The sequence below is a fragment of the Physeter macrocephalus genome, chromosome 20 (assembly GCF_002837175.3).
Source record: "Physeter macrocephalus isolate SW-GA chromosome 20, ASM283717v5, whole genome shotgun sequence".
In the NCBI taxonomy this organism is placed as follows: domain Eukaryota; kingdom Metazoa; phylum Chordata; class Mammalia; order Artiodactyla; family Physeteridae; genus Physeter; species Physeter macrocephalus.
This window is the reverse complement of record NC_041233.1, coordinates 82,068,533-82,082,563: the sequence shown is the minus strand read 5'-3', so window position 1 is coordinate 82,082,563 and position 14,031 is coordinate 82,068,533. Positions and strand designations below refer to the sequence as shown.

The following is a 14,031-nucleotide window of genomic DNA, read 5'->3' as shown; positions in this document are numbered from 1 at the left end:
GTGAGGCCCGCGTACCACAAAAAAAAAAAAAAAAAAAAAAAACAAAAATCAATTCTGGGAAGTGGGGGAAAGGTAAAGAACCTAAATGTGGAAAAAAACAAAACAAAACAAAGAAACCTTTAAAACTTTCAGCAGAAAGTATAGGAGAATATATTTATGACGTTGGGAAGATTTATAAAAACTAATAAACCCAAAGGGAAAGGACTAACATATTTGACTACGCACATAAGACGTTGCATATCAAAATTCCTCCTTCAGTGTTTAAGAAGATAGCATAAAGCAGGGAAGACATTTGCAACACACAAAACAGAGTAGCAGATAAATGGGTGAAGTATATGAATTGGCAGTTCAGAGGAGAGGAAACCCAGTCAGCCAATAAATATTCAGTGGAGGTTCAACCTCTCTAATAATTAAGGGCATGCGATTAAAGCACCAAAGTGGCAAAAATAAAAATGTCTGCTGATGTAAGTGTGGGTGACGATGTGGACCTGAAGGGTCTGTCCACTTTATTGGAGCCAGTATAACCTGGCACAGTGACTTGGAGAGCAGATGTCTAGTAAAGGTGATGGTGGGTGTCCCTGTGGCCTGGAAGTTTCAGTACTAGGTACATATTCAGAGGTGCCCAGGGAAATGTGTACAAAATAATTATAGCATTGTTTGCTTAGCAGAAAGCCAGAAACCACATAGACGTCCATCCATAGGAGAATGGATAAGTGAATTGGCTATATTTATTCAGTGAAATACACACTGCAGTGAGAATGGATGAACTCAAAAAAGGAAATTACAGAAGAAAATGACACCATTTAGATATAATTTTCAACAAGTAAAACGTCGATACATATTAACTAAGAGAATAAAAACATTCCTGAGAATGATAGACTGAGTTTAGCATGAGAAGGTTGTTCCTACCTAGGGAGTGAGGGCTCAGATACAGCGCGTGTTTCAGTTATATCTGTAATATTTTATCTTTTAAGCTATGTGATGGATCATGGGCGTTTGTTATATTGCTGTCTATACTTTTTTTGTGTTTCTGAGAAGTCCTGGTGAGTCTTGGACGTGATGTATGTGCACGTCCATCACATGGTGAAACTGAAGAACATTAAAGACAGAATTCTGGAGAGCTGCTAGAGAGAAAGGACTGGTATCCATGAGGGAACAGTGATTTGAGTGACAACAGACCCCCCTTTAGTGACAGACACCAAAGACCTTGGAATAACGTTCTGAAATGCTAAGGGGACTGTCCGTGTGAGCACGTGGCTGTGCTAGGCTCAGAGCTAGAATGACCAGTGCAGTGGGAATTCTCTTCCCCCCATAGTAATTCAGTTGCCAGAACTGACTCCGGGAGGGAGAATGTAGACCAATCACAATGGGATAATTGGGGAGTGTTCTCGGACCCGACCGTCCCCGCTGGCTTTATAGGGTTAAAGAAAGCCTACCTGAAGGGACACGTGCATGACCTGCATTAGAAGAATGGCTGCGTTGCTGGTCAGAGGAGGAGGGGAGAAAAAAAAAAATGGTCACCCTAACAGAGACAGAAACAGTGTTCAGTTACTCCAAACCACACTCATGAGAAAGCCAGAAACAGAAGGGTTTCTCCTGGTAAGGGTTAAGGATCCTCATACTTAGTGGGCATTTCTGCTGATGAAGAGAAAAGCACAAGTTTGTTTGCTGTCACCACTTCTGCTTACCAGGGTTTCTAACTCAGACAATTAAACAAGGAAAAAGAAACAATGGCAACAAGAATGGGGAAGGAGAAAAGCTAAATTGTTATTTCCTGATGATATTATTATCTACGTAGAAAACCTAAGAAAATCTACAGATCAACTACTAGAACTAATATTCAACAAGATTGCTGAATATAAGAAAAACATGCAAAATAGGATGGATGAGTGGTTGAAGAAATTGTGCTATACATGCAATGGAATATTATTCACCCATAAAAAGAAGGAAATCCTGCAATTTACAACAACATGGATGGACTTTGGGGCATTATGCTAAGTGAAATAAGTCAAACAGAAAAAGGCAAATAGCGTATGATCTCTCTTATATGTGGAATCTGAAAAAAAACCCAAAAAACAAGCTCATAGATACAGAGAACAGATTGGTGGTTGCAGAAGTGTGTGGGGGGGGGAGGAATTGGTGAAGGGGGTCAAAAGGTAAAAAGAAAACAGCGACAAAAATCTTTTTTAAAAGCAGCAGCAGCAGCACCGGGTAAGTGGGCTCTTTGAGCTCCTGAGGCTCCTTCCAGGGCAGCCTCTTAAGACGTCAGCATCCCCTCCAAGGTGCCAGGGTGTCCCTTCCCGAGCCCATGTCAATGAATTTGAGATAAAGCAAACTTACGTAAGAGAACAGCCTATATGTGTTTTGGAGAGTCTGTCCTTAATGCCTGCTTTTGAAGTCCAGGAAAGCTGTGCCTACGATTTTTTTTGGTCTTAAACTCAAGACTTTTCCTAGAATATACATTCATCCTTATACCCTATTTCTTTAGTTTTGGCTGCGTTGGCTCTTTGTTGCTGTGCGCGGGGTTTCTCTAGTTGCGGCGAGCGGGGCCTACTCTTCATTGAGGTGCGCGGGCTTCTCGTTGCGGTGGCTTCTCTTGTTGCAGAGCACAGGCTCCAGGTGCATGGGCTTCACTAGTTGTGGCACACGGGCTCAGTAGTTGTTTGCAGAGCACAGGCTCCAGGTGCATGGGCTTCACTAGTTGTGGCACACGGGCTCAGTAGTTGTGACTCGCGGTCTCTAGAGCGCAGGCTCAGTAGTTGTGGCTCGCGGTCTCTAGGGCACGGGCTCAGGAGTTGTGGCTCGCGGTCTCTAGAGCGCAGGCTCAGCAGTTGTGGCTCGTGGGCTCTGGGGCGCAGGTTCAGGAGTTGTGGCTTGCGGGCTCTAGGGCGCGGGCTCAGTAGTTGTGGCTCGCGGTCTCTAGAGCGCGGGCTCAGGAGTTGTGGCTCGTGGGCTCTAGAGCGCAGGTTCAGGAGTTGTGGCTCGCGGTCTCTAGAGCACGGGCTCAGGAGTTGTGGCGCGCGGGCCCCCATACCCTATTTTTAAAGTTGCCTGTTTGTGTCGCAAGCTCAACAACAGCTCCTCTGCAAAGCTCTTGATCCTTGTACATCTGGTTGAGAGTGCTGCCCGTCGCACTGCTGTGGCTGGTGGAGCTGCGCCTTGCAGAAGCCTGGGCCTGGGTTCAGGCCTGTGTCTTCCTTCCCAGCGTGAGCACCTGACTCAGCCTCAGAGGAGTGGGGAAGGTTATGGGGTGTCATCTCACGCTAGTCCACCTCCCCCGACTTCAGTGCTACCCACTTATCCTTTCCCTGGTCTAAATGGATTGCTTCCCAAACTTGATCCCCTTAAAGATATTCAGTAGGAGACTGATTGTAAACATCGTGTGCTCATTGTTGCTCTGAACTGCTCACTAGACGCTGTCGTTGGGTACCGATAAGTACTCAGCTTTGTTCGCGTCGGCCATGCCCGCCTCCTAGGAGGGCCCGAGCGGGTTAGGCTAGGACACGTTCCAGCACACGGGAGCTACAGGACAATCTGGAACAGAGGCAAAACGTGACCGTAGGCGTCAAGTCTTCTTTTCCTTGGTTTGTGCCCTGCTCTCCAACACTACTTCAGACTCATACAGACAAATAATCCTTCCTAACGAGGTGGAAGGCCAGGTTCAAATATAGAATTCTTGAATTTCTCCGAGTGCCACGCCGGGACATGGTGGAACGAGGGAAAGCTGGCCCCTGGCCCACCCCCCGCTCAGCTCAGGCCCTGTCCTGCATGACAAGGGGCCTTGAGTGTGTGCACGGGGACACGTCTAGCCCGTCCACGTTCCTGCTCCCACGTCGCCACACCCTCTCCAACAAGCACCCGCCCGTGGGCGTCTTTCAGGCTTGCAGCCACCACACGAGTGATGTGCTGTGATCTCAGGAGAATGCACCTGCGGGAGAGGCTGGCCTAGCCAGGGGATAGGCTGTAGAAGGGGGCAGGGCCTTTGGGTGGGAACATCCATGGAGAGGCTCTAGAAGGGGGCAGGGCCTTTGGGTGGGAACATCCATGGAGAGGTACGGCCAGAGGGGTCCCTCTAAAGCATGAACCCAAATCAGGGGCTCAGTGCCCAGACATCCCCATCAGACGTGCCTCCAGTGACTGGTCCCTGCCACCAGGCGTGTCGGAGTCTGAGGGCGTCAGACCTCACGCCTGTATCAGGGACAGGACAGGTCCTCTGTGGGTGCCCCTGGGGGTCTGAGCTTTGAGAGGGGGTTTGAGAGGGACACTGACAAACTGGACTGTGGGGAGAAGAACATGGTGATGTGGGAACTTGAAGTCGGGTCAGGGAACAGAGATTGGGTGGAAGGTTTAAATGAGTGGTTCCTACAGGTTCCTTTGTGTGGGAGATTCTAACCCTCGGTCCTCTTGTTTCTATGTCTCGCGCGTCCGATTGTCTCGCAAGTGCTACTTGTTCTGCCTTCAGCGTGGCTTCACATACACCCCATCCAACTAGGAGGGTGGGGATGGGGGCAGGAATGAGACATCTCAGTGAAGACCTTTTCAACAAAAAAAATTTTTTTGAGCCACGCGGTGGTGTTGACGACGATGACGATGAAATTAATTAAAAAGCGTCGCTCGTCTTCTCCCCGCCCCTCCCCCCAGTCCCAGTCTCTCTCCCGAGAGGCCCGTCTTCTCTGCAGCCTTGCCTGCTGACCTGTCCCCTCTCCCTCTGCCGCAGCCCCCACACAGAGCCTCCACGCTCTGTCTGGCCTCTTCCCCGGCTACCCACCGGGGGCCCTGCTGCTCGGGGCTCCTGACAAGAGTTGCCGGCCAGAGAAGTTCGGGAAATGCTACATCCTTTCCCCACCTTTGGAGGTTTGATGTACGTTAGACTGTTGGTCCCGAGAATCAAGTGAAGAGATGAGTTTGATTTTGCTCAGCCTAGTATTTCTAGAACATCCTTTTGTCAAGGGATGCCTGTTATACATGTGCTTCTGAGACTGTTTTGGAAAACACAGGCCCATTGAACACATCCAGCCCCTGTATTCATCGTGGTCTTCAGGACCTTTTGCAGCCTGGCCCAGCCTGACCTCCCCTGACCTGCCAGGCAGATCTCCCATCCCTGTCTGTGTGCACCATGAACCCTGGCTTCGGTCACACCGGCAGCTGCTCCGGTTCTGGAACACTCTGACCTGCTGTTCTCACTGCCTGGGGTGCCATCTCCCGTCCTGTAAGGTTCTGCTGTGCCTCCATGGTCCACGTGTGTGAAGCCTTCCCCACCCCCATCAGGTTCATCAGCCACAGCGTCCCGTTCCAATCACCCCAGTGAGCCATCCGTGTGAAACGGGTGTTCACGAGCTTGGGTGCTGCTTCCCTTGCCGACCGCAAGTCCTCAGTCTCTCTTGTTGGGTCCCTGTGGCTCAGGGCAGCACCCGCCTTCCAGGAAACAGGATGCCATCGTGGACCGGACTGCTCTGTCCCCCCACCGCCTGGCCCACCGCTCCCTTCCTGGCCTCAGCCAGCCCAGCGAGCCTTCTGCCACCACGGCGCAGCCTTGGAGAGCAGGGGTGCCCTGCCAGCCTCTGCCCGGGGGCCACGGAGCCACACTGCTCTTTGCCGGGACAGTGGCAAGTGTGATAAAGGTTTTTGGATGCTGGACAAGACCTCTCATTTCATGGTGGCACAGTGTCTGGCCACGGGTCTGCCCCCAGCCGTCCGGTGCTCCTAGTTACTTCTGCGGGCAAAGGTGAGGAGACAGGAGGTCTGCTCCAGGGGCGGGGAGGGCGGGGGCCCGGGTGGGGATCCTCCCGACGCTGGGTTACTTCCAGACCCTGGCCCCTGCTGCAGTGCTTTTGTGCTGAATCCATATTCCTTATTTAGACATCATTTTTAAAAACTATGAATTTATAAATGATATTTTTATTCTTTTTTTCCCTCTCATAGAACTGTGGGAGAGAAGAGAAGTAACATTTATTGAGAACATTCTATGTACCAGGCACTGTAGGAAGTGCTTTAAATATCTTAGTTATATTTTATATATATTCCGTAAATATGTACTTACGCAGAAATAAGTGTTAGCTCAGCCGTTTTAAATGCAGTCCTTGTGTTGGTGAATGTAAAGCTAAGGTAAATTAATTCCCACGACATGCTGTTTTATCATTGTAGGGACATTTTAACCATATGGAGAATTGGTAGAAGATGCAAGCTGAAAAAGGAAGATTCCAATTGTGGTTTCGAACCCTCATGTGCCAGCGAATGTAAACCTCTCCCGGGTGGATGTGTGTGCCCACCTGTTCAAATAGCGCCTGGTACCCTCCCGTCAGGAAATCCCACCATCCTCCTCCGCCCCGGAGCCAGAAGAGCCTCCAAATGTTACTCCTCATGAAGCCTCCTTTCAAATGCATCTTGCTTGAGAAGAAGATCAATTGCATTATTTAAAAGTTTAAAAAATTCAGTATCAAACTTCCTGTGAGGTTTGAGAGCCCTGTAGCTTATGGAGCCACATCCAGATGTAGCCCCACTTTATACTTTTCTATTGTTTTGTGGATGTATCCAGAGCTGCTTATGTACTCTTTTTTAATTAAAAGTCTTATTTTTATATTGAAAATGCTCTATAATCTTAAACTGAATTTCAGTAAATGTTAGTATCCAGTCTGTTCTGTGTGCTTCCCCAACTGAACTTATCAGGCACAGGGCCACCTTTATGTTAAAATGGGAATTTCTCACCTTCTCTTGGATTTTCCGTGTATGGCCTGACCGTGGAGACTGGCATTGTTCCCCTGGGTCTGCAGGCGCGCTGAGATGCCCTTGTCACCTAGAGATGGGTCCCGGTGAAACCACTGGGTCGTAGGCTTGCTCTCGGGTCCTTTGCCCGGGCGGACGCAGCCCCGTGCTCGCCGTGTTGCCCTGTGTTAGCTGTGTGGCCGTGTCCTCTGCCGGTGATGGGCTGCAGCATCCGCGTCCCGAAGAGCCCGACCCGTAAACCATCTTGTGTAGTCACGGAGGCACCTCATACCGGAAAGACGGGGCAGAAGAAGACACAGGGCAGAAAGGAACTTAGTGCGACCGTCTGTGATACGGATTACGCACAGTCACTGGACTCACTGCCAGGTTCAGGACAGAAAGCTGACTTTTCTGTCCCCGGCATCTTTGGAGTCACTAGACAGTTAACCCCGAGCAGGATCGCAGAGCTGTGACTTGATGAGGAAACGCCAGTCAAGGCCGAGAGAGAAAGTATTGAGATTTGTGGCCTTAAAAATACATCTTTAAAGAGCTTTAATTTGCTTCTGTCTTTTCCAAATGAGATACACAACTTAATTTTTATGGAAAACGTGAAAATTCTTAGATGACAACATTTTGTTTTGTGTATAAGCTCTTCCTTTTCCCCCAAATTCATGGGGCGAGGAGGTGACCACATATTCACAGCTAGGTGTTTTGGTAATTGAAGCAGCACCGCGGTGGCCTCGGCCGTTTACATGGACTGAAAGCTTTCCTTGGGGAGAAGAGCCCCTGTGCAGCACCCTGCCTGGCGCAGGACGGACGCCCTTGGGTGGAGTCGGGCGGACGTGCGGTCAGGGCTCACCTCCCCGCGCTGCCACCAGCGTCTCGGCCGCAGTCCCTCTGTGAAAGGGTCTGGTGACCCACGGGCTGTCGTTAGCGTGAGACCCAGGAGTGAGACCGTGGCCTGGCCGCTGCTCAGGGTCCATCCCCTGCCCTGCCACACGGCCCCTCTGAGGCCAGAGCAGGCGACCCTCTCTGGAAAAGCCGCGTATGAGGAGTCCTCACAGTGTGAACGTGACAAGAGGGGCGAAGTGAAGCCGGCCAGCATGCGGGAACCGGCAGTTTTATCCCGAATTCCTACAGTTCTTAGATGGTAAAGAGGCGACGCAGCATGCAAGAGCTTATGGGGACCCCTGGGAGGTGTGGCCTCAGCGTCGTCTGTCCCTGTGGGACAGGCCCGCGGTAGAGTGTGCTGGGTCTAGGCTTCCAGAACCAGCCCCGTGCCCCGCGGAGCCCGCCAGCGGGCCCTCTTGCCCAGCAGAGACCCCTGGCGCTGCAGAGCCTGGCAGCGCGTCCTGCAGCCCGCCTCGCCTGCCTCGCCCGCCTCTCCCGCCTTTGACTTCGCCCCAGCTCCGGAATTGTCCCTTCTGTCCCGCCCAACCTGCCTCCTTTTGGGCCCTGCAGCCTGCCATGGATGAGGGAGACGGCGTTTTGGTAAAACTTTCTTAATTGGCTTTTTTATGATTATAAAAGTAATACTTGTTCATGTAGCAGAAAATAGAGAAAGGAAAACAAAACCCCTCACCCCGCATTGCCACCCTCGGCCTGCTGGCAGGCCGCCCTCCGGATGTGGACTTCTTTTTTATTTCTGAGTGTTATGTAGTGAACACGCTCCCACATCGTTGTAGGAAAACGTCGTTTTAAAAGGTGGCACGGTACCCCCCCTGGGAACAAGGCGGGCCATCGTTTTGATGGCTCTGACACTAGCTGTGCCCTTTGGTGGGGAAGGGCTGGCTTTAAAGTCCGTAGGCAAGTGTGCGGGGAGCCTGTCTGTCTCTGCCGGGATGTAAGGGGATATGACAGGCAGGAGGCAGGCCCGCCGCCCGGAGACCCCGCACAGGGACCACCTCTCTCTGCCACACCAATTTGTCCACACCACAGGTACGAAAACAGACTAGCGACACGCAAAACCTGCACAGATTCCACGAAACGGGGTTTTGACACACCGATGACGAGCATGAAATGTGATTATCCCTTTAAAGTGCTTCGTCTTTCTCTTCTCGTCAAAAGAGGAGGAACACTCTGAGGAAGCAGACCAGGCACTTGCGTATGTGTATTAAATGTACATGAATATCCATCCATTAAATTTTCCATTTCTTCTTAATCATGACGTGTCATTGTTTGCTTTTTGTGTAGGGACAAAAATACCAACACATACCTTTTATCATTTTACCAAATAAGTTTATAATGGTTTCTAAACCTTGGAACAAATTACAAAACTCTCAGAAAATTCAGAAGCATGGTAAATGGTTATCGAAGACTTATTAACATCACTTGAACTGTTTTGCCTGCTTTTAAAATATAGTTTATTTTCAAATTTGTTTTTAACACATTTCAAAATGATACCTCAAATTCATACGTACTTACTAAAGAAAAATTTTAATTGTAGATAAGTTGAAATGCAATATAAATGCAAAAGTCAGGGGGCTTCCCTGGTGGCACTGGTTAAGAATCTGTGCTCCCAATGCAGGGGACACAGGTTCGAGCCCTGGTCCGGGAAGATCCCACATGCCGCGGAGCAACTAAGCCCGTGCGCCACAACTGCTGAGCCAGTGAGCCACAACTACTGAAGCCCACGTGCCTAGAGCCCGTGCTCCGAAACAAAGAGAAGCCACCACAATGAGAAGCCCGCGCGTCGCAACGAAGAGCAGCCCCCGCTCACTGCAACTAGAGAGAAACGCGCGCAGCGACAAAGACCCAACACAGCCAGAAGTTAATAAAATAAATTTATAAAAAAATAAATAGATAAATAAAAGTCAGGTACTTCCCTGGTGGCGCAGTGGATAAGGCTGAGCGCTCCCAATGCAGGGGCCCGGGTTCAATTCCTGGTTGTGAAACTAGATCCCACATGCGTGCCACAACTAAGGAGCTGGTGAGCTGCAACTAAGGAGCCCAGGAGCTGCAACTAAGGAGCCTGTCTGCTGCAACTAAGACCTGGTGCAACCAAATAAAGAAATAAAATAAATATTTTTTTAAAAAGTCATCTATAATCCCTACGCAAAGGTAACTAATGTTCACATTTCAGCGTGTATCCTTATAAAACTTTTTCTGTGTGGACACGCACATCTGTAGGCCTGTACTTTTGATGTTAACATCATGTACATCTTCTCATGTCAGCAAGTGTGCATTACGTTGTCATTCTAAAGGGCAGCATCGGAAGCTCCCTGGTGGTTTACTGGTTAGGATTCAGCACTTTCACTGTCGAGGGCCCGGGTTCAATCCCTGGTGGGGGAACTGAGATCCCCAAAGCCACGCGGCGTGGCCAAAAAAAAAGGACTGCATAATATCCCATTGACTGAAAATACACAGTGCGTTTGCCCACTCCCTGTCTAATGTGCATTTAGGTTCTTTGCATTCATTCATTCATTCATTCTTTCATCTACTTGCTATCACAAAAATTGCTGGATAAATATTCTTACACATACTTTTTTTTTTAAATTTATTTTTGGCTGTGTTGGGTCTTTGTTGCTGTGCACGGGCTTTTCTCTAGTTGCGGCGAGTGGGGGCTACTCTTCGTTGCGGTGCGCAGGCTTCTCATTGCGGTGGCTTCTCTTGTTGCAGAGCACGGGCTCTAGGCATGCGGGCTTCAGTAGTTGTGGCACATAGGCTCAGTAGTTGCGGCACGTGGGCTCAGTAGTTGTGGCACATGGGCTTAGTTGCTCTGTGGCATGTGGGATCTTCCTGGACCTGGGCTCGAAACTGTGTCCCCTGCATTGGCAGGTGGATTTGTAACCACTGCACCACCAGGGAAGTCCTACACATACATTTTTATAAAGTTTTTCAATTATATTCATGAGAGAAGATTCTAGAAGTTGTATTGCTAGGTCAGTGGGTACTCTGGTTTTCTGTCCTCTGGAAAGGTGGTCCCATGTCCCTTCCCTTTCACCAACACCGAATAGAACCCCACTCTTATTTTTTCTTTTTAACTTAGCATGTCTTAAACACACACAAAAGTAGGCAGAAGAAATAGTACAAGGACCCCCTTTAGCCTTTGACCTGCTCCAACAAGGGTCACCATGGCCAGTCCTGCCCACCTCCTCTCCCCCTCCCTGTGCACTGGAAGCAGATCCCAGACATAATATTAGTTCAACTAATCATTTCAGTCTGTCCTCCCAAACAGACAAAGTGAAAAGCATAACCACAATACAGTTTTCAGCCCTCAAACAAAATTTACAATAATTCCTTATACTATGAAATCTCTCTCTAGTCTTTGGTCAAATTCCTACCTGCCTCTTCGATTTCACAGGTGAAATTTTGTTTGGTTTTTCATGACTTGTTTGAGTTGGATGCAGGATGCAGACAGGGTCCACGCACCTGACTGGCTGATCTGTCCTGAGTCTCTGATCATGGGTCCCCCACCTCCTGTCCCCCCTTGCAGTGTATTTTCAGGAAACTATTTGTAGAGTTTGTGCTGATATATTGCTAATTGCATCTCCCGTGTTCTACCTACTCCTCTGACCTCTGTACTTCCTATAAATTGGTGTTGATCCAGAAGCTTGATCAGATTCAATTTTGATTTTTTGGCAAAAGTTCCTTTTTGATCCCTGCCAATCTGACCTTTGCACCAAGTTCGTGGTTTTAACGCACGGGTCCCGCGTTGCGTTTCTGACGCGTGTCATCGGCCACATGGGTGTCCTTTCTGAATGTCCCATCTTTCGCCGTTTTCCTGTTGGGGTGCATGTCATGGTCGTTTATTTTTAGGAGTTCTTTAAATAATGAGTCTGTTTTTCTCTCATCTGTTACATGTATTTTTTCCCCATTTTCAATTTTTCACATTGTTTTCAGTGAGGTCTACAAAGTCCTTTGCTGGAAGTTTTTAGCTGTCATATCTGTTGGCCTCTTTTTAGCCTGTTTCTCTTCTTGGAACCATTCGAGAAAAGACCTTCCTTTCCCCAGGATTACATACATTATATGAACTGATATGTAAATTATGCCTCGACATTTTTCATGATTCTGATTTCATTTTGAACACATAGAACTTTGCTTTAGCTACAAAGTTTGGGGACATAAAAGGTGATATATCTAACTTTGCTTTTCCCCAGATATTAACCAGTTATTCTAACCACATCTTTCTGCACCGATTGTAAATGCCACTTCTATACGTGGGATTGCTTCTGTACTTCCTCTTGTGTTCTTTGATCTGTCTTTCTCATCTGGTGGCTGTAACACTACCTGTGCGTGTGTGATGTGTATGTGCGTGTGGGGGGGGCCTTTTTGTTAAAATATAACACATGAGCAGAAAAGGGAAAAAAGGAGTGTCCAGGCCCAGCGCACGTGCTTGTGTGGAAAGCTGATTCGGCACCTCCCCATTATTTGTCAGATGTTCCTGGTTCAACTCACGTGCTCATTCTTCCAGATCAACTTCAGGATCGTTTTGTCAAATATCAAAAGTAAAAACCACATAAAATATTTATTGGATTTGTGCTGAATTTACCGATTAATTGTGGGATAAGCGGTGACTTTACACTGCTGTGACTTGTCACCCGAAGACACAGCACATTTTACCCTGATAATACTTCTTCTGTGTGTAGCTAAAAGTTTCCTTCTTTCCCCTCATTTTTGGTTTTTGTTTTGTTAGTATCAGTCTTACACTTTAAGCTCAGTCCTAGATAATCTTTTTTCTGTTACATTTTCTGATTATAACTGTTACACCAGGTAATTTCCCGAAAATTTGCTGCTTAAAACTCAGTTTTTTGGTGCATTTTTTTCCCCAAAAGCAAAGGGAAGGAAGCTGCTCTTTAGAGAGTAAGCAACACTGAATGTCAGATGTTGTACTAAATTATCATTTTTAACCCTCAAAAAACCCTTTGGGGGGAGAATTATCCGCACTGTACTAATAAGGATAGAGGATCGGTGAGGCCAGGTCAGTTATCCACGGCCAGGCCCCGGGTCCAAACCCGGCTCCTTGGACCCCAGCATCTGCCCCTCCAGACCCGCCCGCTCTCCTCAAGGCGCTCCTGGATCCTGGGGGCGGGAGGGGCTGCTTAAAAGGCAGAGTCTCCAGGTCGGTGGGGCGGGGGGACTCCCAGGAGGGTGCCCCAGGAGGTCCCGTTGACCACACTCTGAGAACCGGCATGTCCCCGAGTCACTTAGGGTCCTGTGACATGGGGCCTTCGTGGAGGTGCAGGCAGTCCTCGGGCTCCAGTGTGGAAGGCGTTTCCGTTTTCCTGGAATAACCGGACAGCCTAGGAAGTCCCCAGTCTCGGTGTCCAGCACCTGAAGTGGTGACGTCTGATGGGTCGGGGGCCCGGGGCTCCTGCCGCTTCCTCACTCCAACCCAGCGCCTCGGTTTCCTGCCTGTGAAATGGCAACCACGGTGCCCCCCTTGTAATAAGCCGCAGCGGGGCCGATGCGGTGATGTATTTGAGGTGCTGGAACGGGGTCCACTGGCATGGGGCCTTTGAGCCACCCAGCCCAGTGCGCAGGGTCACAGGCAGCCTCGACAGAGGAGGTTAAAGAGGGCTCTCTCTGCCCCTGACACGGACCCTTGTGAAGCCGCCTCCCTTGCAGTCGAGCCACATGGCGAGTACCATCCCAGACCTCATCACCACAGCCCACGGCCCCTGAGCCCATGATAGTATTCTTGATTTTTGTGCTTAGTTTAGAGAGCCTTTAGGAACTTCTGGCCCATCAGTTACTTACAAAATGTGTGCTTATTTGGTGAGGATTCCTGGGCGTCCGTCTCCCATGATCACTGTCACTTCTGCAGCCCGGTGGGAAGGCAGGGCTGTCTAATGCAAACAGCAGGGCTCAGAGTGGGAGTGGGGACAGAACTTCTGTTGGGGAGGACTGAAAAGTTCTGGAGATGAATGGGGGGGTGATGGTTGCACAACAATATGAATGTACTGAATGCCGATGCAATGGACACTTAAAAATGGTTAAAATGGTAAGTTCGTTGTCGTGTATTTTACCAGAATAAAAAATCAAGACTTGCAGTGACTCAGTCCTTCCCTTTCTTTTTTGTTGGTTGCACCACGCAGCACGTGGGATTCTAGTTCCCCGACCAGGGATCAAACCCGAGCCCCCTGCAGTGGAAGCACGAGTCGTAACCTCTGCACCGCCAGGGAGGTCCCGCTGCTTCCCTTTCTTTTCCTTGCTTCCTGTAAGTCACCGACTGTGGACAACCCAAATCCAACCCCTCAATTTCCACTTCCTCCTCTTCCTCCAGCCACTGGAGACCCTGGGATAACTCAGGAGCTCAGACAAGCCCCCTGCCCTGGATTCTGTGGGAAAATGGGCACGCAGAGCCGGGGATGACCCTTCAGTCCCCAG

The 14,031-nt window shown here is 49.2% G+C and overlaps 1 protein-coding gene across 6 annotated transcripts in view; it reads left to right on the top strand.

Annotated features, from left to right (window-relative positions):
- Positions 1–14,031, top strand: part of C20H10orf143 (chromosome 20 C10orf143 homolog) — a 114,941-nt gene that overhangs the window by 37,307 nt on the left and 63,603 nt on the right. For 2 of the 6 annotated variants that reach the window (XR_002891424.2, XR_008616120.1), the window contains 2 exons: positions 5,404–5,725; positions 6,145–8,633. The exons of 2 other annotated variants lie outside the window; for them this stretch is intronic. Coding sequence is in view for 2 of the 4 variants with exons in the window: in XM_055080943.1 (XP_054936918.1) it covers positions 8,641–8,700 (60 nt within the window). In the remaining 2 variants the exon portion in view is untranslated. 2 more of the 6 variants (XM_055080943.1, XM_055080946.1) reach the window with 2 other exon arrangements.